The sequence below is a fragment of the Apodemus sylvaticus genome, chromosome 2, assembly GCF_947179515.1.
Source record: "Apodemus sylvaticus chromosome 2, mApoSyl1.1, whole genome shotgun sequence".
NCBI lineage: Eukaryota > Metazoa > Chordata > Mammalia > Rodentia > Muridae > Apodemus > Apodemus sylvaticus.
The window spans coordinates 28954709-28981498 of record NC_067473.1 but is presented as its reverse complement, the minus strand read 5'-3'; the positions used below and the strand labels follow the sequence as shown (position 1 = coordinate 28981498).

Genomic DNA, 26790 nt, shown 5'->3' with positions numbered 1-26790 from the left:
CATTAGTAAGAATAAAGCAAGTTACAGAATAACATGTACATTCACTTAAAATATTTAGAAACTAATATCAGACATATTTCCTAATAGTGAAATATGTACAATTGCATAGGAAAACTGAAAAGACATACTTCTTACTAGACTCTGAGATCAGGAGATGTGAGTCACATAATACTTTAATACTCATGGATGCTAAAGATTTTGTATTAGGCATTTGTTTTGTGTAATTTTTCTTGCTTACATGTTTGTATAGTTAAAATTAAAGGGTAAAAACCATACATTTTTTATTTTTTCACCTGGAACATCTTAATTCCACTTTAGTTTGGTCAGCTCCACTGTTTCAGGAAGTTGATACAGGAATGTTCCCCTGATCTCTGCCTCTCCCACCAAGGAGTCCCTGACTCTTCATATGCTGATACCACCGACCATGTCTACTGACAGTATTATGTGAGGTGTGCTGCATCAACTATCAGATCTAAGGACACAGATACTGCTCTTCTAATGGTAGCATTCGATTAGGAACCTACTCACAGGCAACTTTCACTGGGATGCTGCAGACAGGTGGTAGCTTCTTTTTAAATATAAAGCCAAGTAACATATCCCTAGTCATATCTATGAAATTTTCTAGGAAGCTTATTACCACTTCAGAAAAAGATTATTGCTATTTTCTATTATTTTAATTAGGGTAAATTTGTTGCCTAAACTACATATATATTTTTCCTGCCAATTGCTGAAAGAATATTAGGAATTCCTTCTCATGTCCACACTCACAAATATAATTTCCAACCCAAATGGACTTGGGATTGCAATTTAGTTCTCTGTGTGAACGCATGCTTTCTGTGTGCAGTTCAAAGCCAACTTAAGATGAGGCTCTGTGCACAGAATGGGCTGACAGAAATTCTGAAAATAAGAAAGATAAAGAATTTAGCTTTAGATTTCAGATAAACTCATTTACATATACCTCAGGATTCTTTTATTATGATCAACTTACCAATTCTGATAGAAAAGAGATTCTGCATATCCTAAAATCTAGGGAAATGCAAATGTAATCAAATGAAAAGTTGGCTCAAAACTCAGTTCTGTGGGCAGAACCCCGAGGCTCTGCAAGAGCCAGGTGTTGCAAGAAAGGAGAGATCAGTAGCTTCAGATAGAATTCAGATCTTAAGGCTTTATAGGGAGAAAGCCTGGTCCCTTAGAAGTGCATTGTTTACCTGAAGGGGAGATACAGTTCAATTGTGGGAAGATGTGGCTACAGGCTGCATTAGAAAATCTGTAGAAATGCTTTGGTGGCAGACACCTTTCAAATCCCAGGCAGAGGCAGGCAGATCTCTGGGGGCCAGCTTTAGAAAACGAAAGAAAGAAAACCAGCTAACCCGAAGTTAGGGTGCTTATATGACCTGCAAGAGCAGTTCAAGATTTTTTCTACGTTGTTAGACGACTGTTAGACTCCTAATAATAGTCTAACAAAAACCCAAACACAGATGCAATCTTATGTGCTTGTAGTTATTTAACTAGCTAAGTTTATTGATAGGAAACACAATGATTTAAACATTCATTCATAGTGCAAACAAACTTTTAAAAATATGTGGGATTTTTTTTCTGTTTGGGTGTTAAAGCTGCTTAGAATCATTATAGAGGAAAACAACTAACCAACCTAATAAACAAACCTAATAAACAAACACCTCACAGGCAAACAGCCAACATTCGACTGCTGCTACAGAACCCATATTGGAACTTACTTCCCTTAGATATTGGACAGAATTACCATTCAAATTATGCAAAATATTTTATATCTGGCTTAAAGAAGAAGAAGAACTTAGCCATAATTTGTGGCTAGTATCATACTGCAACAAAGTCTCGATGTTGTATGTCCTGAGCCGATACAGTTGGTGTGTTTCAGAATTATACATAGGGGTGAATTTTCTGGTCCTAACTCTAATAGCTGCTTGTGTTTCAGTGTTTATGTCTGCGAGTACACATTTGTTAGATTTCCTAAGTGGAAATTTTACAATGACCTGCTCCAACTTTGGAATGTTGAGCAGAACCAAGAACAACCAACACTTGTCTACAGATCCCACAGCATCTTCCTATTCTTAGATTCTCACCAGAATCTCCCATTATGGTCTTGCAGTCCATCCTTAGCATACCTGGAAGTCTCCTAATGTCCATCCTCCCCATAGGAATCTAATGGTTTTTATGGAGAATCAGACTACATGCCTAAACAAAAGAAATATTTGGAAGATATCCCTGTAAAATTATCTTAGGAAGGAAATGAACCATATTTGTGTTGAAATGATCCTTATTTTCCAAAGATCATATGCAATCTTGTAGTTCTATCAAACTCAAAGAAAATTTAAAGCAAAATATTATACCTAACTCCTTTTTCTAAAATGAAGAGAAAATGACCAAAAGTCCATTCTAACACAGTACTGTGCCCTTCTGCTAAGCCCTGATACCAAGGTCCATCTTAGTAAAGCTGAGGGGTCTGGAGACTTACATGAATTTATGAAACGGAAAAAGAAACGAGAAGGAAGGAAAGCCACCATCACAAGTCTACACCTCCCTTCAAAGGCTGCTTCCCTCTGTATGTCTCACCTGCAAACAGATCCAGACCTCACAGCAACCTAGCTAGACGATTTAGGTGCTTTGTGGTTTTGAGGAAATGGACTCCTTTTCCCTTTAATTATTTGCCACACAGATCGTCAATAAATATCGATTCCTTTGTTCATTAAAAATTCCAACAGCGATTTACCAGGAATGTTTACTCTTTAATTAGTGAGATATTTGTTGAGGAGTAAAGAAAATTAAAAACAATTTATTCAGAAAAATGATAATTATGACAAATTATTGTATGTCCTTATGCATGACTAAAGAAAGCTTGATCTACCCCAGAATTTGTCCTGCCCCACTTGTGAGCTAAGCAACGAGACAGCAACGGACAACTACATCATTGCTTTGCATCTATTGTGCTTATATGAGACATTCTTTTAAATTTTTGTTTGATTCACTTATTTACTTATTTGTTGTGTGGGAGGGGGCACAGTGCGTGTGCCAGTGTGTGTGAGTGGGTCTGGAAATTAGAGGACAACTGTGGGAGCTGGTTCCCTCTTTCCATCATGTGTGGCCCAGAAGCCAGTCATCTGGTCAGGATTTGTTGGTAACACCTCACCATCATGTTGGCTGTTACTTGAGACATACTGATGAAGAAGTATAAGTGTTCCCTTTAATTTTAAAGACTTTCCATTTAATGACTTCTACCTTTAATTATGTCTTTAACCTTAGTTTAAAATTCTGGCCTCCAAAGCTGAAAGTGAATGATTAATGAACTCTCGAACTCTACAGAAAATAAAATAGATGTTACAGTAAAGGTTTGACTGGATTCAAACACAGAGGTGTCTGAAGAGTCATGTAATTGAGGCTCAAGAGAAAGGGAATGGAGAAGTGAAGAAAGAGCTGGAGACCATCCTCAGCCACAGGCTGCATGGGGAGATAGCTAGCCTTCCAGGAGTGCAGACAGGCCTGAGAGTACAGGTAAGACTACCCCTCCTGCTCAGAGGAACCGGCCCCAAATCCCCAGAACACAAGAACCAAGGAACAGCCAAGGACAGGAGTCTTCCGATTTCCATCTGTGCCCAGAGCTGATCCTGGGCCACAGAGCCACATATGCAAGTATCGACAGCAAATGCACTAAGCAAAGAAAGAATATTAAAGGCAGTAAGGGAAAAAAGACAAGTAACATATAAAGGCAGACCTATCAGAATTATACCAGACTTCTCAGCAGGGACTATGAAAGCTAGAAGATCCTGGGCAGATCTCATACAGACCCTAAGAGAACACAAATGCCAACACAGGCTACTATACCCAGCAAAACTTTCAATTACCATAGACGGAGAAACAAGACCTTCCATGACAAAACCAATTTCACACAATATCTTTCCACAAATCCAGCCCTACAAAGGATAATAGATGGGAAACCCCCAACACAAAGAGGGAAACTTAACCCTAGAAAAAGCAAGAAAGTAATCTTCTTTTAAAAAACCCAAAAGAAGATACTCACACAAACATAAAATAACAGAAAAAATAATAGGATCCAACCATCACTATTCCTTAATATCTATTAACATCAATGGACTCAATTCCCCAATAAAAAGACATAGACTAATAGACTGCATGCATAAATAGGACCCAGCATTTTGCTGCATTCAGGAAACACACCTCAGCGTCAAAGAGAAAATCTGCCTCAGAGTTAAAGGGCAAGAAAACAATTTTTTAAGCAAATGGTCCCAGGAAACAAGCTGGAGTTGCCATTCTAATATTGGGTAAAATCGACTTCCAACCAAAAGTCATCAAAAAGGCCACAAAAGGACACTTCATACTCATCAAAGGAAAAATCCACCAAGAAGAACTCTCAATTCTGAATATCTATGCTTCAAATTCAAGGGAACCCACCTTCATAAAAGAAACTTTATTAAAGCTCAAAGCACACATTGTACCTCACACAATAACTGTGGGGGACTTCAAGACCCCACTCTCATCAATGGACAGATCAGCTAAACACAAACTAAACAGAGACACAGTGAAAGTAATGGAAGTTATGGACCAAATGTATTTAACAGATATCTATAGAACATTTCATCTTAAATCAAAAGAATATACCTTCTCAGCACCTCATTGGTACCTTCTCCAAAACTGATGGTCACAAAACAGACCTCAACAGATATAAGACTGAAATAATCCCATGCCTCCTATCAGATCACTATGGATTAAAGCTGGTCTTCATAGCAACAAAAACAACAGAAAGCCCACATGAACATGGAAGCTGAACAATGCTCTACGCAATGATGACCTGGTCAAAGAAGAAATAAGGAAAGAAATCAAAGATCTTTAGAATTTAATGAAAACAAAGGCTCAACATACCCAAACTTATGGGACACAATAACTAGTGTTAAGAGGAAAACTCCTCTTTATAGAGGAGTGTCTCTAAAAAGAAACTGGAGAGACCATACACTAGCAGCTTGACAGTACCCTTGAAAGCTCTAGAACAAAAAGAAGCTAATACACCCAAGAGGAGTAGAAGGCAGGAAATTATTAAACTCAGGGCTCAAATCAACCAAGTAGGAACAGAAAGAACTATACAAAGAATCAACAAAACCAGGAGCTTGTTCTTTGAGAAAAATCAACAAAACTAGGAGCTGGTTCTTTGAGAAAATCAACACGACAGATAAATCTTTAGCCAGGCTAACCAGAGGGCACAGAAACAGTATCTAAATTAACAAAATCAGAAATGAAAAGGGAGATATAACAACAGAAACTGAGGAAATTCAAAAAGTCATCAGATCCTACTACAAAAGACTATACTCAACACAATTGGAAAATCTGGATGAATTGGGCAATTTTCTAGACAGACACCAAATAGCAAAGTTAAATCAGGATCAGATAAACAATTCCATAACTCCTAAAGGAATAGAATCAGTCTTTGAAAGTTTCTCAACCAAAAAAAGGTTCAGGATCAGATGGTTTTAGTGTAGAATTCTATCAGACTTTCAAAGAAGACCTAATACCAATATTCGTCAAAGTATTCCACACGATAGAAAAGGAAGGAACACTACCCGACTTATTCTATGAAGCCACAATTATACTGATTCCAAAACCACACAAAGATCCAATAAAGAAAGAGAACTTCAGACCAATTTCCCTTATGAAAATTGATGTGAAAATACTCAATAAATTTCTTGCCAATTGAATCCAAGAACACGTCAAAATAGTCTTTCAACATGATCAAGTAGGCTTCATCCCAGGTAGGCAGGGATGGTTAAATATACGAAAATCCATCAATGTAATTCACTACATAAACAAATTCAAAGAAAAAAAACACATGATCATTTCATTAGATCCCTAAAAAGCATTTGACAAAATTCAGTATCCCTTTATGTTAAAAGTCTTGGAAACATGAGGAATTCAAGGCCCATACCTAAACATAGTAAAAGCAATATACAGCAAACTGGTAGCCAACATCAAACTAAATGGAGAGAAACTTAAAGCAATCCCACTAAAATCAGGGACTAGACAAGGCTGCCCTCTCTCTCCATATCTATTCAATATAGTTATTGAAGTTCTAGCTAGAGAAATTAGACAACATAAGGAGGTCAAAGAGATACAAATTGGAAAAGAAGTCAAACTATCACTATTTGCAGATGATATGATCATCGTATACTTAAATGACTCCAAAAACTCCACCAGAGAACTTTTACAGCTGATAAACAACTTCAGCAAACTGGTCGGATATAAAATTAACTCAAAAAAATCAGTAGCCTTCCTATGCTCAAAGGATAAATAAAGAGGCTGAGAAAGAAATTAGGGAAAAGACACCCTTCACGATAGTCACAAACAATATAAAGTATTTTGGTTTGACTCTAACCAAACAAATGAAAGATCTGTATGACAAGAACTTCAAGTCTCTCAAGAAAGAAATCAAAGAAGACCTCAGAAGATGGAAAGAACTCCTATGATTGTGGATTGGCAGGATTAATATAGTAAAAATGGCCATCTTCCCAAAAGCCATCAATGCAATCTCCATCAAATGCTACAGATTCAATGCAATCCCCATCAAAATTCCAACACAATTCTTCATAGAGTTAGAAACAGTAATTATAAAATTCATCTGGAATAACAAAATACCCAAGATAGTGAAAACTATTTTCCATAATAAAAGAACTTCTGGGAGAATCAACATCCTGGACCTCAAGTTGTACTATAGAGCAATAGTGACAAAAATTGCATAATATTGGTACAAGGGAGGTAGATCAGTGGAATAGAATTGAAGACCCAGAAATGAACCCACACACCTATGGTCATTTGATCTTTGACAAAGGAGCTAAAACCATCTAAGATTAAGAATTGACAAATGAGACTTCATAAAATTACAAAGTTTCTGTAAGGGAAAGGACACTGTCAATAGGACAAAACTGCAACCAACAAATTGGGAAAAGATCTTTACCAACCTTACATTCGACAGAGGGCTAATATCTAATATATATAAAGAATTCAAGAAGTTAAGACTCCAGAGAACCAAATAATTCTATTAAAAAATGGAATAGAGAGCTAGACAAAGATTTCTCAACTGAGGAATACCAATTGGCAGAGAAGCATCTAAAGAAATGTTCAACATCCCATGGTTGTTTTGATTTTCATTTCCCTGATGATTAAGAATGTTGAACATTTCTTTAGGGTATTTCTAAGCCATCTGGTATTCCTCCAGAATGGCCAAAATCAAAAACTCAGGTGACAGTAGGTGCTGGTGAGGATGTGGAGAGAGAGAAAAACACTCCTCCACTGCTGGTGGGATTGCAAGCTGGTATTACCACTCTGGAAATCAGTTTGGCAGTTCCTTAGAAAATTGGACATAGCACTACCTGAGGATCCAGCTATACCACTCCTGGGCATATATCCAGAAGATGCTCCAACACATAATAAGGACACATGTTCCACGTTTATAGCAGCCTTATTTATAATAGTCAGAAGCTGGAAAAACCCAGATATCCCCCAAAAGAGGAATGGAAACACAAAATATTGTATATTTACACAGTGGAATACTACTCAGCCATTAAAAACAATGAATTTATGAAATTCTTAGGCAAATGGATGGAATGAGAAAATGTCATCCTGAGTGAGGTAACCCAATCACAAAAGAACACACAGGGCATGCACTCACTGGTAAGTGGGAATTAGTCCAGAAGCTTGAAATGCCCAAAATATACTTCACAGACCACATGAAGCTCAAGCAGAGGATGGTCTTGTTTGTCATCAAAGGGAGGAGATGCCCCTGGTCCTAAGACTGGATGCCCCGATATATGGGAATGCCAGGACAGAGAAGAGGGAGCGAGTCGGTGATGAGTAGGGGGGTGGAGGGATGGATTAGGGTGGTTTTGGAGGGGAAACCAGGAAAGGGGATAACATTTGAAATGCAAATTAAGAAAATATCTAATAAAAAGTTGCTCGCCAGGCAGTGGTGGCGCATGCCTGTAATCCAAGCACTTGAGAGGCAGAGGCAGGTGGATTTCTGAGTTCAAGGCCAGCCTGGTCTACAGAGTGAGTTCCAGGACAGCCAGGGCTACACAGAGAAACCCTGTCTCAAAAAACCGGAAAAAAAAGTGAAGAAACATTTCCCATAGGAGTCCAGTGACCTTGGGATTCTCTTTATTGACTGAAATGTCTCATAATGGAGTCCTCTCTTCTTCTTCTTTTTTTTTCTATTCAGCTTCTAATGCTTTTGTTGTTGTTGTTATTTAATCCTTTTTTAGAGTCTAATCATTATCCTCCCTCCCAGTCCACCCTCTGACAGTTTCTCATCCCATTCCTCCCCACCACCCCCATCTCCAAAAGGGTGTCCTCATCTCCACCACACCAAATGTCCGCAGTCCCTGGGACCTCAAGTCTCTTGAGGGTTAGGTACATATTCTCTCCGACTGAGACCCGGCTAGGTAGTCCTCTGCTGTATATTTGACAGGTTCATGTATGCTGCCTGGTTGGTAGCATAGTGCCTGAGAGATCTCGTTTGTCACCTTGCACAAAGCTCAAGTCCAAGTGGATTAAGGACCTCAACATTAAACCAGACACACTAAATCTAATAGAAGAGAAAGTGGGACAGAGCCTTGAACTCACTGGCCCAGGAGAGTCAGGGAGATTTCCTAAATGGTACTCTACTGGCTCCGGCTCTAAGATCTAGAATTGATAAATGCGATTTCATGAAACTGAAAAGCTTCTTTATGGCAAAGGACACGGTCAATAGTTCAAATTGGCAACCTATAGATTGGGAAAAAAAATCTTCACTAACCCCACATCTGATAGAAGGCTAATATCCAAAATATATAAAGAACTCAAGAAGCTAGCCTCCAAACAACCAAACAACCCAATAAAAAAATGAGGATATAGAGCTAAACAGAGAATTCACAACAGATGAATATTGAATAACCTAGAAGCACTGAAAGAAATGTTTAAAGTCTTTAGTCATCAGGGAAATGGAAATCAAAACAACCCTGAGATTCCACCCTACATCAATCAGAATGGCTAAGATCAAAAACTCTGGTGACCAAGGACCACTCCTCCCACTGATGCCCAACAAGGCATTCCTCTGCCACCTTTTTGGCTGGAACCATGTGTACCCCTTGGTTGATGGTTTAGTCCCTGGGAGTACTGGGGCGTTTGGGTGGCCTACATCATTGTTCTTCCCATGGGGCTGAACATTCAGCTCCTCCAGACCACCCTCCAGCTCCTCCATTGGGGACCCCAATGGTTGGCTGCTAGCATCTGCCTCTGTATTTGTAAGGCTCTGGCAGGGCCCCTCTGGAGACAACCATGGTATGCTCCCTTTGGTATATACTTCTTGTTGGCCAGGTGAAGGCTCAAAGGATGCCCAGAAATCAAGCAGAGGAGGTGGGAGTGGGTTGGGTGGAGGGACATATATGTGGAGGCAGGGGGTGGGGAAAGGGGTTGGGGGTTTTTGGGGAGGGGGGAAATCGGGAAAGGGCTTACCATTGGAAATGTAAATGAAGATCATATTCAATAAATAAAATAAAATAAATAAATGGAAAGCATTTTTGAAACTTAAAAAAAAAACCCTCTGGTGACAGCACATGTTGGAGAGGATGTGGGGAAAGAGGAACACTTGTCCATCGCTGGGGGATTGCAAACTGGTACAACCACTCTGGAAATCAGTCTGGCGGTTCCTCAGAGAATTGGAAATAGATCTACCTGAAAACCCAGCATGCCACACCATGCCACAGAGGCACAAGCTCCACTACGTTGGTAGTGGACTTGTTTCTGATACCCAGAAGCTGGAAACAATCCAGATGTCCCACAACGAAAGAATGTGGTCTGTTTACACAATGGAATACTACTTAGCTATTAAGAACGAGGATATCATCAATTTTTCAGGCAGATGGGTGGAACTAGAAAATATCATCCTGAGTGAGGTAACTCAGATCCAAAAGGACATGCATGGTATGTACTCACTATTAAGTGGCTGTTAGCCAAAAATTACAGAATACCCAGGATACAATCCATAGAAATCTCTTCTTTCTGAATCTTAAACTCATATTAAGTCTGTATTGTGTGTGTGTCTGTGTTTGTGTGTGTCTGTCTATCTGTATGTGTATATGTATCTCTGTGAGTAGCTTTTTTCTCCTTTCTAGTTTCCAATTATTTTGCTTGAAAAATATTATTTTTGCTGTTTGTTCATTTTGTGTCTACTGCTTTTAGACAGGCTCTTATGTATCCCAAGATAGACTGCTTTAAAAAAATAAATCCACTACATCCCTTGTTATATTCTTATAATTCATAAACCTCTGAGGTTTTTAAATGTATTCAGTTAAAGCCAAAAGAAGAGTACAAGTGAAGATTGCAATGACCGCCATCTTGTGGGTGTGGAGGGGGAGGTGAGGGGCTTTTCATCAAGACAAAGAGGATTCGTCCATAAAGCTCGCTGACACTGGACTTTACGTATAGTGCACTGGGACTTGGTCTCTCCTCTCCATCTTCCCCTCCTTTGATCACTTCCTTTGCTTCCTCTCTACTTGCTCGAATCGCCAGGCCAACAGCTGAGAGAGGTGATTACAGTGTTTTTAATTGAGCAACTTTGAACACATTTTTAATTTTAAAGGGAATTCCTGATTACTGCCTTTGCTATGCATAAGAGGTATGATAGAAACATTTGTTAGTCTCATGGTATCAAGTTAAGGAAGGTTCTTCAAAAGTCAAATTGGAAAAACTTAATATAGATCGATATTATTAACTGTCCGTCTTCATCTACTGAAATAATTATATTCATTTTTCTTTTAGTTAATATGTGAAATATGAACTTTTTATGTTAAACCAACTTTGTGTTCTTTGCACAGGAATAAATCATATTTTAAGTTATAAATCTGAATCTGGCTGACTAATATTTAATATGAAATACTTAACTGTTCCTTGATCATCTGGGTTTTCAATATTTGAGTCCTGTGATAATTTTTGAGCCAACTGACTTTCTTCTGAAGTACATCTTTTAGGAAAAAATTCAAGGGGCACATTGTTGAAAAAAATATTCAGACTTGGCTTGGCTGAAATAATTCCTTTCCTTATTTTGTATTTTATTTATTTCTTCTTTTGAGACAGGTTTTGCTGGGTTGCTCTGGCAAGCCTGAAACAAGTGGGCCTGCAACTTCCGCTTCCACGGTAGACAACTCACATAGACCCGTGAGACCGAAGTGCTGCGCAATGACAGTATGGAAATATCATGGTTTCCACAGATGGGAACTAATATCTGACAAGTATATGGTCTAAAATAGAGGGGATTTGAGGTCTGTTAAAACTCTTAATTAGAAAATTATTAAATTTGTTTTCTATAGGTATGGAGAGAATAAAGTATCAAAATATATTAAATAGCAAATTTGTATGCCTAATTTTAGACTTTAAAATTTTTTAATTCATTAAACCTTTCCTTCCTTCCTTCCTTCCTTCCTTCCTTCCTTCCTTCCTTCCTTCCTTCCTTCCTTCCTTCCTTCCTTCCCTGGCTGGCCTGGAACTTGCTATGTAGACCACACTGGCTTAGAACTCATAGAGACTCTGCTTGCCTCTGCCCCTGAATGTTGGAATTAAAGCAGTATATCACATACCTAGCCTGTTATCAACATTTTAATGAAATGCCTGCATTGGTTTAGTTTTGACAAGAAACACACAAATAGTGTTAAAGAATAATTTAACTATTGTAAAATTTTTTTGCAAGATTTGAAAACTAGATTCATCTCTCAAAAATGCCCCAAGTTTAATATCGAGAGTCCCCAACCCATGCAGCACTTGTCAAGCTCTGACCTAAAACGTGTGCGGGACTGGATGCTTCCAGTCCTCCCCTTCCCACCTCCTCCCCTCCCCTCTTCTCCCCTCCCTCTCATCTCATCTCTCCTCCCTCCCCTCCCCTCTCCTCTCTTCTCTTCCCCTACTTGTCCTCTCCTCTCTTGTCCTTTCCCCTCCCCTCCTCTGTTCTCCCTCCCTTCTCCTCCCTCTCCTTCCCTCTCCTCCTTCCTTCCCTCCTCTCACCTCCACTCTCCTCTCCTCTGCTCCCCTCTCTCCCCCTCTCCTCTGCTCCCCTCTCTCCCCCTCTCCTCTGCTCCCCTCTCTCCCCCTCTCTTTGCTCCCCTCTCTCCCCCTCTCTTTGCTCCCCTCTTTCCCCCTCTCCTCTGCTCCCCTCTCTCCCCCTCTCCTCTGCTCCCCTCTCTCCCCCTCTCCTCTGCTCCCCTCTCTCCCCCTCTCCCCCTCTCCTCTGCTCCCCTCTCTCCCCCTCTCCTCTGCTCCCCTCTCTCCCCCTCTCTTTGCTCCCCTCTCTCCCCCTCTCCTCTGCTCCCCTCTCTCCCCCTCTCCTCTGCTCCCCTCTCTCCCCCCTCTTTGCTCCCCTCTTTCCCCCTCTCCTCTGCTCCCCTCCCCCTCTCCTCTGCTCCCCTCTCTCCCCTCTCTTTGCTCCCCTCTTTCCCCCTCTCCTCTGCTCCCCTCTCTCCCCCTCTCCTCTGCTCCCCTCTCTCCCCCTTTCTTTGCTCCCCTCTTTCCCCCTCTCCTCTGCTCCCCTCTCTCCCCCTCTCCTCTGCTCCCCTCTCTCCCCCTCTCCTCTGCTCCCCTCTCTCCCCCTCTCCTCTGCTCCCCTCTCTCCCCCTCTCCTCTGCTCCCCTCTCTTCGCCTCTCCTCTGCTCCCCTCTCTCCCCCTCTCCTCTGCTCCCCTCTCTTCGCCTCTCCTCTGCTCCCCTCTCTCCCCCTCTCCCCCCTCTCCTCTGCTCCCCTCTCCCCCCCTCTCCTCTGCTCCCCTCTCTCCCCCTCTCCTCTGCTCCCCTCTCTTCGCCTCTCCTCTGCTCCCCTCTCTCCCCCTCTCCTCTGCTCCCCTCTCTCCCCCCTCTCCTCTGCTCCCCTCTCTCCCCCTCTCCTCTGCTCCCCTCTCTTCCCCTCTCCTCTGCTCCCCTCTCCTTCCCTCCACTCCTCCCCTCTTCTCTCGTTCTCTCTCTCATTATTTCATTTTCACATAGTAGATCACTGACCTACTTCAGGCGCTGTCTCAAGCCCCAAACAAAGATGCTAAAGCATTCTTCTAACCCTCCAGAGCTGGGAAGCAGATGAGAACTGGACGGTCCTGACAGGCATCATGACAAGCTACAGCTAATAGGTAGACATCACAGTGGCAACTGCCATCACACAAGGTGGCAAGGGTCTTCCCACACTGCATGTGCTGGCTGAGTCTGCAGTCCTACACCCTAAATCTCTGCGTCTTTGGTGTTTCCTAACAACAGCAGCAAAAGATCAATTTAGAAAAGTGCTTTCCAGAACATTCCATCTAGCCACTCGCCAAGTCACTTTGGTTTATGTGATCAAGTGATTGAATTTCAAGGAGATTTGTCACTGGCTGTCACTGGCTGCAAATCTGGAAGAATGCGGCTTGATATATCCTAGAGGATGTGCTGATGGACTCCTCCACCATCACAAGCAGGGACCACTTTCAGGAAGAATTAGTAGTCTCCATGTCTCACTGTGAGCCAATAATGTTGCTAGGAAAACTGATAATTATGTGGCAAAATGGCGGGTGCAGAAAAGAAAAGGGGTTCAGAAGAAATGCAAGGTTTTGCTACAAATCAGCACACTAATAGTACATCTGTTGATCTTCTGTAGTCACATAATTTAATAAATATCATTAAATATGTTTGACGAGACGCTGATTTTCCAAACTGAGAGAACTGAAAAACTGAGCAAGACTACTAGTTACTGATGGTAGCCAGTCCGAAGCACAGCGAGGCCCTATGTTTATAATGAACTACAGTGAAACTTTAAACACTCGGAAAGGCTTAAAAACACACATGGGCTTGGTTCCTGGTCCTTCCCTTTAGACTTCAGCCATATGCCTTTCCAGGTATAGAGTCATAGCTGCAACAACCAATAGCACTGCTTAGCCCGGCTCCTAGCCACGTGGTGTCATGCTGCTCTGGTAGGCTGGGCAAGAGGGCACCAAGAGCACCCAGCACCATCACCACCTTTATATTTCACACAGTAAAGCTAATCCGGAGGAGCAGCCCTGGGGGTCGGGGACACACTCCTGAGACAAGGCTCTCAGTGGTGTGCCAGCGCTACACTTCCCTGCCAACTGCCTTGAGGCCTTACTTATAAACTGTCCCTTACTTGGGGACAACAGAGCAGAAAGACATAAACCTAGCGAACGCATTCAAATCTTTAGACATAAGCTTCATTTATAAATAAACATTCTCAAGACTTTGCTCTTTCAATGATTAAGAAGTTACTTCTAAAGTTAATGCTAGGATATAAAGCACTGTTTATTAGAGAACAATGTCTCTGTCTCTCTCTGTCTCTGTGTATGTGTTTCTCTCTCTGTCTCTCTGTGCATGTCTCTCTCTCTGTCTCTCTGTCTCTCTGTCTCTGTGTGTGTGTGTGTGTGTGTGTGTGTGTGCACATGGACGATGAGGTCAAGAGCTGACCTCATCTGTCGTTCCTCAGGAAGCAATAACCTCATTTTATTTATAAAAGGTCTGTCAGTGAACCTGGAGTTTTGATTCAGCTCAGAAGGCCGGACAGCAAGTCCCAGAGACTCCATCGTTTCTGCTCCTTCTCCTAGCACTGGGGTTCTAGATATGCACCTTGCTGCCCATGGCCTTTTACCTCAGTGCTGGGAATCTGAACTGAGATCCTTATGCTGAGTGGAGAACACTTTACCGTTTGAGCCACTTCCCAGCCCTGGAAATATTTTAATAGGAGAGAAAGATCATGAGGAAAAGAAAGGGAAGGCTCAAAATAATATGAGTTTTGCTACACGTCATGTGAGCAAGTTGTGGGCTCGCTGCAGTACTGCTCTTGCAGGGCATTCTTCCTTCTTTCCCAGCACAGGGTAGAAATCGAAAGCCCTCCACTAATGTGCAGTTATGTGCACACATTCTTTCACAGTCACTAATAATGAAGCGCTTGTTTCATTGGATCTACCCACACACTCTGTGTATGGAACTGAGTGCAGGAGACCAGGTAAGTGATATATATGGATCATGGTTGTATTTGATGCCATGTTTTCTCCTTACTTGATTTTAGGCAGGATGGCCATGGGAAGTACAGGTAGGCTCCAGGATACGACACAGAACTGCAGGGAACACCTCACCTAAGGGAGCCTGGAGGGCTAGAAACAGCCAGTCAGTTCCTGATGCCAGAGCAGCATATTTACTCCAAGGGTGGGGCCAGGAGAAATGAATTATTATTTCTGATACAGTTTACTAAGTGTACTTATTTATGACACTTTAAGTTAATGCTTGGGTTTGCCTTTGTCTGGAACTTTGTTATTTACACTGAAACATTTATGTTTGATACAAGCTAACATGACAGGTTCTTTTCCTCAATATTCATGGGCGGCAGTTTGAGCTATGGAATCCCCAAGTCAGACGAATAACTTAAGTCCTGCTTAAACTGTCAATAACAAGGAAGTTTTAGGTGAGGCTAGACCAACCTTGGCTCAAGCTGTCCTGACAGGATGTTTGCCTGACTTGCACATTCTCCATAGTGTCTCCTTTCGAGACTTCCCCGGGAGATGGTCTCCTCTCAAAGATGTTGTTGTTGTTGTTCACCTGGGTCCCATTTTGCTTTAGTAGTCTGAACACCTCAGCCTCCAAATCTCTAATCTAGAAAACAAAAATCCAGTCATAAATTGGGCTATCTTGCACTCCTCTGGACAGAACTGCCTCACCATTAGTGGCTGTGAGAACTGCACTCACCCGCACTTGCAGGCCTTGGACTTCAACCTGGTGAGCCTTTTCTGCCTCCTCCAGCTGCTTTCTTTCTACTTCCTGTCTCTTGATGAAATCGAGCTCCCTAAAGGAGGAAATAAGAGGCTCAATTGTAGAAAAACTTTCAATAAGTGCGGAAATGTGAAAATTCTTTCAGAAGCACTCAAGTACGCTGCAGGATAAACACTTGAGAGCTGTTTAAATAAATGAAACTCAAATATAGTTAGTGGGAAAGTTTATGGCAACAAACAAAAAGATATCTTTAATGATTTAATCACAAGTATAGAAAGTATTTTGATTTTTCTCAGCATGCTGTTCACCTATAGTGCCCGGTGAGGAGCATGCCGGCTCGTGGGCACAGGGCTTACGGCACGAATGGTTCTGTGGGGAATTTAATGGTGACAGCCTCCTGTTGGCAGAAATGACTCTATATTTCCAATACTTACCAACAAACAAAAGTAGACAGATCTGAAGAGTTACTCACAGAGAGAAATCAGTGGAAGGGCATAGAGACAACTGTCACACCTCCACAAGTAATACAGCAGGGAACACCGTCCATTCTGAAAGCAAATCTGGTCATTTCTTATAGCTAGATATGGTGTTGTTAGCAAAAACTTGCAATGGAAATGTATTGAGTTCATAATAACAAAGAACATTGTCTTTCAAATTATTTCTTATAGCTATTTGTTTCAGCTATTAAAATATTATTTCTAAGACAGGAAAGAAACAAGATGAGTTATAAATATAAAAAACCGCAAAAGGTGCTCATGTTTGGTCTAGTGGGTCACGAAAATCCCACTGGGCATGCTCGCTGATGTCAGAGCCCAGGAGGAGGAGAGGAAGATGCACAGCTCAGAAAAGAGCTGCTGAAATTTCACAGCAAGGTGTGGCAAGGGTCTCTGCCTTAGTGTGGTGACCTGGGGCCCCCGAGAGCTGTACTGAGAAAGCAGGGCATGGGGAGGTCTTGCAGGTCAGTGTCCACACACTGGAGAGGCAGGGTCTGTGGTCACTGATTTTAAGAACACAGATAGAAGTCCATCCAGACTACTCTGCATGTAGCAGAGCATCCGACTGTCAGCCAAGCATCCTGCCCTTTGTCAGCCACACTCCTGGCTTCTAAATCATAGGGATGTTTTCCACAAGAACCAACAAGTCTCAATGTTATCGGAAACTGAGGCAGAGTCAAATGGACAACACCCAAAATGTTCCCATGAGAAAAAGTTACTCCCTTAATCCATGATGGCTGTGATTTGAAAGGGACAGCCCAGCCTGTCCTTCCCACATCTCTAACTAGTACAAACACCCTGGGGACAAGTCTTCTTCTCACACATGTCTGTGCTGTCCTTTGGATCATTAGAGAATGCTTACTTTTGCTGAAAATCTTTGATCAACTTCTTGGCTTTGTTGTATTTCTTCTCCAAGGCCTGGTACTGGCTTTGGGTCTCTTTGAGATGCTCGTTTACGGTGTGGCACAGTGTCTGTGCCTCGATCCAGTAGCTCTCCAACTTCAGCATCCTTTCTTTATTCTCTTCTATGTTCTGCTGCAGTTGGTTCTTTTCTAGTTCCCACCTTACTTTCTCATTTTCTGCTGCTTGCAGCTGGAGAAAACAAATGTCAAGGCAAAATAATTTAGGTATGCCTGTAGCACCATCTCTCCATACTATTATAGCTTTTTAAGATAAAACCCTACTGTTACGTACAATCAATCAGTCATCAAAACAGCTCGAGACTAGAAGAGCAACTGTTCTTTCCATATCCATAGAGGATAAAACAGAAAGCTTGAAAATGGAAATGATTTGCTCAAGGTTACCCATCGGATAAATAATGAAACACAAATCTGACGTGAACTCCCATGAACTCTCTTTACTAGCATGTAGTTTGAAATACTGCAAGCAGGAAACAATGTCTAGTGCATCACTGGTTAGGGCCACTAAATGTCGACACACTTCGTTTGAAAGCATGTTAAATAAAGTGTAGGACAATAAGTCCAAGATTAACTAAGAAGGGAGCGGGGGTGGGGTGGGGAAGGAGCAGATGAAAATGCACTAATGTCGAGGAAGGGACTTAACCTTTGGGTTGTTTTCACATGTTAACACACCCGTGAGCACGTGTTCGGGTGTCTAAGAGTCTGAGTTACCACCCCTGCAGGGCGCCTGTGCCCCACTGCTGACACCCTTGCACCACCCCTTGGGCGTCATACTCATCTGATAAGCGTCAGCTCTTATTGCTATGTTTTTAAGCCTTCGGAGGATGTTATCAGGTTCTTGATTTCAATTGACATGAACACAGTCTGTCAATATATTACAGGGAGGATTGCATATGTCTAGCTCTTTAAAAAACTTAATTTATACTATGTATAAAAGACAGGGAAAAAAATAAAGGCATTAATGATTGTCCAGTTAATTTATATCCCTCCAATAGATCAGATAGACAGCTTTGTGTAGTTTCTGTCTCTGGAAATTCTTAGAAACACAGTGCAGTTTTTTTTTTTTTCTGGGACTCTCAGTTAAATTTGAGTCCAGGAAAAAGGAAGCTAGCTCACCATTGCTCTTAATACAGAAATCTAAGACTGAGCTTCCGAGGAGCGTTTAAAATGCACGTATCCTTCAGGCTGCTACTCTGTCTACCTTCTCTACTTACACAGTTATCAATGTTCAAAATGACATTCTCAGTTTATATAGCACTGAACAAATGGAGATATACATTCATACAAATATACACATTTATATATCACAACAATAGTTTTGTGAAAAAATTTTACTAAATACATGTGGACAAGAGGTTACAAAGTGAAAATTAGTCCCAAACACTGAAATGAGAAAATCTATATAACACAGATAATAATCACATTATTGTTTCTTCAAGTGTATCATATAACAATCTAGGAAAAAAATTATAAAACAGTAATTTGTAGACTTTTCTAAATTAAATCTTCATAGTCAAATGCCTAAGCCTGTCTACAAGAGCATTTATAAACACAGGGGCTCTTTTCCCTATTTGTAACCAACAGTTTATAAGATCTGCTTTTTTAAAATCAAGAAACAGTTTTCAGATTAAAAAGGGCTTTGTTTTTACTGCATCTTTAATTAACGTTTTATAGCAGTTGTTTATGTACCAGCCCCGCTAGCTTAAAACTTAAAATTCACAGTGCGCGGCTGACACCATGAAGGATGTCTAAACAGAGCTTATTAGTCACGAATGTCATTAACCAAAGTAGCCAGCTAACTCATCTCCATTTAAAACACATGCAAACCCCAAAGCAAGTATTCAGTGCAAACCAGAAAACAAATCACTCTTGGTAGGAAATAACTATATCTTAATCTTAAAAAGATTATGGAAGCAATACAGAATCTCGTTTGAAAGTAACTGAAGATACTTTTAAGTCTCAAAATATACATTTGATAGAAATGAACAACAATAGCTAAAACTGTATCTTATACAAGAATTTTACAGTTTACTTTGATGTCTCACTATTTCATAGAGATTAAATATAAATTCTTTTATTAATATTTTTTCTCTTCGACAAATTTAAATAATGGTGAACTTAGTATAGCAAGATTTCCAGCAGCACCTGAATCTAAATCAGTTACACAATGCATAGAATAAGCTTATAATCTTTACTTCTTAGACACAGGAAGCTTTTTCTAAAAAGAAATTAATGTTCTACATTAAAACAATACATTGCTTCCAGTAAATTAGCTGAAATTATTATAAGGTAAATAACATAAAGGAGATTTGATAAACCAGCTTGTACTTAAGAAATTAGCACACAATTCAGATGCTTGAGCCATTAAAAATATTATTTTTTGAAGAAATTTCAGAGAGACTAAACAGTATAAATCCATTTAAAATATCAAGTGCCCTGTGGCCTTCTCTGGTTGTATGCGGGTGTGCATGCTCTCAAGGCAGATCTGTCTGTGTACTTAATGTTGGAAATGACCGTCTCATGTAAATATGCTCTCAAACGCACGGGAGCAAATCCATTACTTCTAGGCTTCAAATTCCTCAGAGTATCTGAAGTTTAAAGAGTACAATTCAAACACCACGGAGCGGTGCTTACCTTGGTCTTCAATTTTTGAATCTCTGCTTCTGTAACTGCATGTTTGATTTGCAACTGAAAATTGAAAAGAAAAACATCTCAACTAAGAGTGTTTCTATATTTTTAAAGACTCAGCAGCGAGAAGAATAACTTATGATACAATAAAAAAAGAAAAAGAAAAAGAAAAAAAAGCCCAGGAACCTGCTGCATTGCAGCAGGTTGTAATTACAAAGGTCTAGCATGTGAAATGAGTCAGTGGGTGCAAACTAATTAAACACAGGGTTTATGACTCACGGACCCTAATATCCGATTAAGTTACCAGTTTAATTGCTAATAAGGGGCCAATGAAAAGAAAACTCATTTCTTGGCCTCTGCGGCTCTTCCTTTATGATCTGAGTGTCCAGGAGCTGTTTCCTTGCTGAGGCTCGCCCACAGAATGGCTTGAGCCAGCCAGTCAACAGGCCTGGTACAGCGTGAAGATTCAGTTCCACATCGTGCAGAAAGGTGGCGCTGTGGCTCTGTGAGTCGCTCTCACATTCCGCAGAGCAGCTCTGCGGCAGAGGAAGGAGATGCAGTGGCACAGAAATCTCCGGTTTGTTTTCGTTTGTGTTCCTTTTTAACCGCAGGAAAGGTGCAGATTCAAATGTCTGCCTTCCAAAAGGTCTACCTGTATAAAGACTCCAACCCCCCAAAGCATTTTCTTTGCAACACAATAGTCGTCTTTGCCATTTGCTCGCCTCCCCTACCTCCGACTGCTTTCCTTCTAGGGGTCCTCAAGGCGTCATTCATTTCTTTAAGGGCTAAACACCCTTGAATTCAAGGAAAACAGTGTACAGGTTCACAATTTGTCCTCTGGATGTTTTTGATGGAAAGGATGCTTTTGAAATTCCCAATTCTCCCGATTTTATAGGTCCAAACATGAATCTTTCTCAGCCCACACTGGAGAGGGTCTGGGGAGCGAGGCACTCTGCAAGCAAGCTCATGAACATTTTCTGCTATGCCCGGAGCACAGCCACTAAGTGAGGTCTGTGGTACCCTGTTTCTTGGGTTAAATTGTATCCTTAGTTGGTTTGCTACAAAGTTATTGGAGACTACCATCTCCCCCTTACCACCTTCCTTCCTTCCTTCTTTCTTTCTTTCTTTCTTTCTTTCTTTCTTTCTTTCTTTCTTTCTTTCTTTCTTTCCTTTCTTTCTTTCTTTCTTTCTTTCTTTCTTTCTTTCTTTCCTTCTTTCTTTCTTTCTTTCTTTCTTTTCTTTCTTTCTTTCTTTCTTTCTTTCTTTCTTTCTTTCTTTCTTTCTTTCTTTCTTTCTTTCTTTCTTTCTTTCTTTCTTTTGTCCAAAGTACTTTGGAGTTACGACTATAAGGAATCTGGCTTTTTTGGTTTTATGCCCTAATCCTAGTGGACTGTCTCAATTGGATGATACCGGCAGAGGTCTTTTGTGTTCACCAGAAACCCTGGTCTATACAGATCTTCCAGATTCCTACAATGCTGCTCCCCCCCACCCCGCCCCCAACTACCCAGGCTCAGTACCTAGATCCAGAGCCTTCACGCTCCTGATGTGGAGAAACTGAGGCTCAGTGCCAAATGATCAACCTGACTGTATAACAAATCAACAGTAGAACTGGATTAGATCTTGGGTATCTAGGTTCTGATCTTCCGTCATTTCTCTTAAAAAATAAAGATGAACTTTATAAGCATCTGTTTAGGAGGGGCTGTAGACAAGACGCTGTGAAGATAACATGTCCTCTCTCTCTCTCTCTCTCAAATAAACAGCCATGCTAAGCTGCCAGCCAAGAATAAAGCCACAAGGGAATAAAGACACTGCATATCTTTACTCTATACCATGGAGATGCACATACAACCAGAAGGAATTATTTTCCAGAGGCATTATATGGTTAGAGAACAAAGCAAATTCATATGCCTGGATGATTTTTTTCCCCATCTACCACTTACAAAAATATCTACTCTGTTGTTTAAAACATACTAACCTGAGAAGCTAGCTGCTCAGATTCACCGTGTGTGCTGTGTGCATGTGCTAGCAGCAGGAATACTGCTCAGCCTCTGTGCTTTTCTTCCATGCAAAAGGCACTTCCTCATAGTTTATGGACATCCTTATTCCGACATTTGGTGAGATAATCTATGTAAAGCATTTATAGCACAATGGCTGACTGAGAATTATTTATCCATAAATTCAGCCAGGGCCAGGAAGAGTGAGCCAAAGCAGTCAGAGATGCTTATTCCAGTTCCCTCAACAGAGTTAAATGACCACTGCAAAGCTGACACTCAGACCGCCGGAGGCATGGGGATTGCTGCAAGTTCAAGGCCAGTCTGATCTCCATAGTCAGTTCTAGGTCAATCAAGGCTCAACAGTGGCACTCGGGAAAATGAAACTAAAAGTTTTCAGTGGTCTACAAAGCCACAGCTGACACAGAACTCATCTGGCTCTGTCCACAGGGCCGACTCTGCACTGGGCTACGGGCGGGTGCCCAGTGCCATTTTCTTGGTGATAAATCTGAGCTGAGCAAAGTCTCTTCCTGGGGCTCTAGTCTTCCCTGCTCACACCACCCAAGACCCCTGTCAGTTGCTTATCTGCACCTCAGTTTCCCAAATGGAAACTGAGAGGGTGGGGCAGGAATTGCTGCTGGTGTCACCCACATACTCCATTTGGGAGTTATTGAAAAAATGAGCCAGGCATATTTATCACGGTCAGTCTAGAAATTCATGCCATAAATACATTCCCCTTATGGGCTATATACTAATTCAGTATCCTGAACTGGCCTTCCTTCGACCTATCTCAGGCATCCTTTTCCTTCCTTCCTTTCTTTCTTTCTTCTTTCTTTCTTTTCTTTCTTTCTTTCTTTCTTTCTTTCTTTCTTTCTTTCTTTCTTTTCTTTCTCTCTCTCTCTCTCTCTCTCTCTCTCTCTCTCTCTCTCTTTCTTTCTTTCTTTCTTTTGTTTGTTTTTGGTTTTTCCAGACAGGGTTTCTCTGTGTAGCCCTGGCTGTCCTGGAACTTATTCACTGTGTAGATCAGGCTGGCCTCGAACTCAGAAATGCACCTGCCTCTGCCTCCCAAGTGCTGGGATTAAAGGCGTGCTGGGATTAAAGGCGTGCCCCACCACTGCCCAGCTCAAGCATCTTTTTCTAATGCCTGTGCATACTAAGTTAGTTCCCTGACCCATGGTCAAACCTATCACAAGCAAGACTCTTTTCTTTATGGGTATACTCTTTAGGTTAGTACCCTGGACTGTGGACAAAACTAAGGAGAAATGCCCACAGGGGTCTCTGGTTCATCAAAGTGGGTAAGAGAAGAGGGCTCCTTAGCAGTGAGGTGACAAGTGGCAAGAGTTTAATTTTAGGAGTGCCACCTCATCTTTCAGAGACAGGGACATGGAATGGAATGTGCACATCTGGAATCTGGACATCATTCAGAAGATAATGACAGTGCCAGCATACGGTTTCCTCAGTTGATATAAGACCGGAGATTACAGATATGTGATTATTTCAATCCTGGATGCAATGTACATTTCAATGACCTTTTACATATCCTTCACTATTAATAGAAAAGGTATAAAAACACACGAGATGAACTTTTTCAGCGTACACAGTAAAACACAGTACACAAGACTTCAGATAGCCGAGTGAATAGTTGCCAAGGCCAGTCTGTAGAAATCACAGCCCACAGTTCTGCTAATGTGGAAGTTTTCACATTGACAGAAGCCTGCATGTTTTCCCTCCCCCACTGCCACTGCCCTGTATTACTTCGAAGGTCTCTGGGAGTGAGCAGAGCAGGTCCTGTTCCTGTCAGTGCTCAGGTGACAGAGAGACTCAGAGATACCACAAGGCACCCTCAGCTTCCCCTGAGAGAACTGGGCACAGGAGGTGCAAGGCCAGGCCTGACTTCCAACTTCTGCTTTTCCTGCCCTTCAGGATCAGCGTGTCTAGCTGAAAGCTTTTCCCTGGCTGCAAATAGTTCTCATTCAGTTCTTATAAAAATCCTGAGGCACATGTGATGATCACTATCCTGAATGAGAAATCATGACTGCCTATCCAGGCTCTGAGAATCCGGACACAGAAGGTAAACCGGCACACTACCAGCATCTGGACTTATTGGTAAAACCCAGGGATCAGAGGAGCTGGCTCAGTGGCTAACATGCTCACTACGAAAGCAGGAGGCCCTGGGTGAGGAACTCCAGAATCCATGTGGTGTGTGCACGTGACCTACACTGAGTAGGGAAGAAACAGAAGGCTCCTGGGACTCACAGGCCAGTGAGCCCGGCCCAGGCTGTGAGCCCCGGATTCAGAGAGAACTCATTTCAAACAATAAGGTAGAGAGCAACAGAAGAAGGCGCCCATAGTGAACCTCAAGCCTCCATACAGCGCATAAGTGCTTAGCGCCCCTTTACACACAGACACACACACATACAGACACACACACACACACAGACACACAGAGAGAAAAGAAACATAAAGTAGGAAAGAAATGTAAAATATGTTCATTATTAAATTAGTATTTAGTCAGTGGCACTAGATGCTGGGTACCTAGTCACTGAGGCCACATGACCATGGCAGAGGTCACCTTTCAAATGTGTACCGATTACTTTCAGAGGCCAGGGTCAGCAGGTGATGTTCCAGGCCTGGACAAAGACACCTGCTTCCTAGGGAAGAACAATGTGCCTTACCAAGCAACAAGGGAACAACGCAAGCACAGCGTAATTAGTAGAAGGTTGAGAGCATGTTCCTCTCAGCACGTCTCCTATTGCAGGCCTCTGTCCTTAGCTAACGAGAACAAGCACTGTCATCTTCCCTGTCAACTGGAACAGTCCAGTATCTACCCACGCTGGGATTTCAGCAGAGACAAATATCCAGTTCTCCACGTGTGAGGGGGAAGCCTCGCCTCACACTCTGTAGCTGTGCTGCTGTGTGTGGGCTCTGACTATTATCACTTTCCGTTGGAAGAGCATGGAGCACGCCCAGCTGTAACTGAATCAAAATGTCTACCTAGGACTACCAGAAAGGGGCAGGCAGGAACCCCATCAGCATCAACTGCGGCACTCGACTTAGCAGGTGCAAGCTTGGAAAATATTTTTGAAGGGAAAAATATTATCTGCAGGAGAGTCTTACGAGTGTTCTAGAACCAGCCATTTTCTAATCCCAGAAGAGCAGCATTATCGGCTCTCACTGCATGGGGCAGCAAGGCCTGGTATTCACACACAACTCTGAGAAATGGTTTCTGTACTGTGTAGACATTTTACTATCATTCGTGCACTGGACTGAGGCCTGTTTTGTCCAAAGGGAGGTGGGCCCCACAAAAGGAGCTGGAGGCGTTTTTTGAAGATATATGATGTTATTAAAATGTAGCGTTGGCAAATCTTTGCCATTTTTAGTTCTTAACTTTACAGATGGTGTGGTTAATTTTTTCTTTTTCTTTTTCTTTTTGTATCAAGAAAAGTGGGTTTTATGTTCAGTGAACTACATATGCAAAACAAGCTGGCATTGACTGGCGGAGTCGTAACTCAACCCGGTGTAAGGTCCCCACCAAGGGCAGTGAAGAAAGCTGAGGGCAAGCCTCTAACAAGGCCACTGGAACTGATTCTCAGAGTGTGGCTATTAATGAGGGTCCTGTTGGTTACATCTCAGAGCCTGTGATTACAGCGCCTTTAAAAATAAGTATCTGTTTACTACTAGAGAGGTAACAATTCACAGCTCCGACTTGTTAATGAAACTTCCATATAAATGGCTTTATTTATTCTCGAGTTTATTTTTTACAGACTTAAATAACACCGTTTTTGGACTTCGGCTTTCCCTAACAATGAAAGCAGATTTGTTATCTCTCGTACCAGCATTCCTGCCTCCCAAGGCCGTGGTAGGGGATACCTCACCCCTGTAAGGAGCGGATCTGCTCTGACCCAGCCTCTCTGCTCTCTTCTACCCACCCAGAAAGTCAGTCAGAACAACTGTCCATCGGGAGGGCAGAAACTAAAAAAAACAAAATGAACAAACGAAAAATCCAACAAACAAAACATAAAACAAACTGTACTCAGGGGCAGGAACTCAACTTATTTAGTGGCTGGGAAGATGTCTCAGTGGATAAGAGTATTTGCTGTTAACCTGTAAGGACCTGAGCCTGGACCTCCAGCGCCCATATGAGCATGGCCTGGCAGGGCCCCCTGTGGCCCCAGTGCAATGGGGGAGGAGGACATGGGGCAGGACCCTTGGGGTATGCTGCTGCTGGCCAGCTTCAGGTGTGGTGAGAGACCCTGTCTCAAGGGAATCACGGGTGGGGGTTTTGGGGGTGGGTAACAGACAGAGAGAACATTGGATATCCTCTGGCTTGTAAGCATGAACATCTGTCATACATATGTGTATGCAGTGCACATACACTCACACACAAGCAAAACAAATCAATACAAACACGGCTCAAATAAAAACAGGGAAGACAAGTCCATCTCAAGCTAAAGTGACATTTGAAGTACAGTGCCTGAAAATGAGCAGGCCTCATCTGATGGCAGGACACACTCCAGCACTGTCCTGAGCCGCTGGAGAACCGGTCCACCCAGTGCAAAGATGGATAGCTTCTACCTTCCTGCCACAGAATGAGACCTCAGGGCAGCTCCTCTCACTTCCCTGGTATCTCACCCTTGTTCAGAGGCAGCTGTCAGCGTCAGGAGGGAAGGCAGCAGGGTGCTGATTGGCCTCACCCATGGAGCTGTAGAACTCAGAGCAGAGCGAGCACTACTCAGGATGTCCAGCATGCTTTGCTCTCTCCTCATAGCTCTTGCAATGAGACAGGGAGCTTTGGAGTTGCTGTTACAGACTACCCACTTGCTGAAACTACGGGTCTCATTTTGAGACTTTAAAGTACTGAAGACAAAATGAGCAAATCCATGTGTCCATGGGCACAGCTATCGTCCATGTGTCCATGGGCACAGCTATCGTCCATGTGTCCATGGGCACAGCTATCGTCCAT

At 42.1% G+C, this 26790-nt stretch overlaps 1 protein-coding gene across 2 annotated transcripts in view; it reads right to left on the bottom strand.

Annotated features, from left to right (window-relative positions):
- Positions 1–26790, bottom strand: part of Ppp1r9a (protein phosphatase 1 regulatory subunit 9A) — a 256258-nt gene that overhangs the window by 34206 nt on the left and 195262 nt on the right. For both annotated transcript variants that reach the window (XM_052173213.1, XM_052173212.1), the window contains exons 8-11: positions 19843–19896; positions 17151–17380; positions 15771–15867; positions 15506–15677 (exon numbers count right to left, since the gene is read on the bottom strand). In XM_052173213.1, the coding sequence (XP_052029173.1) occupies positions 15506–15677; positions 15771–15867; positions 17151–17380; positions 19843–19896 (553 nt within the window). The remainder of the gene's footprint in view (positions 1–15505; positions 15678–15770; positions 15868–17150; positions 17381–19842; positions 19897–26790) is intronic.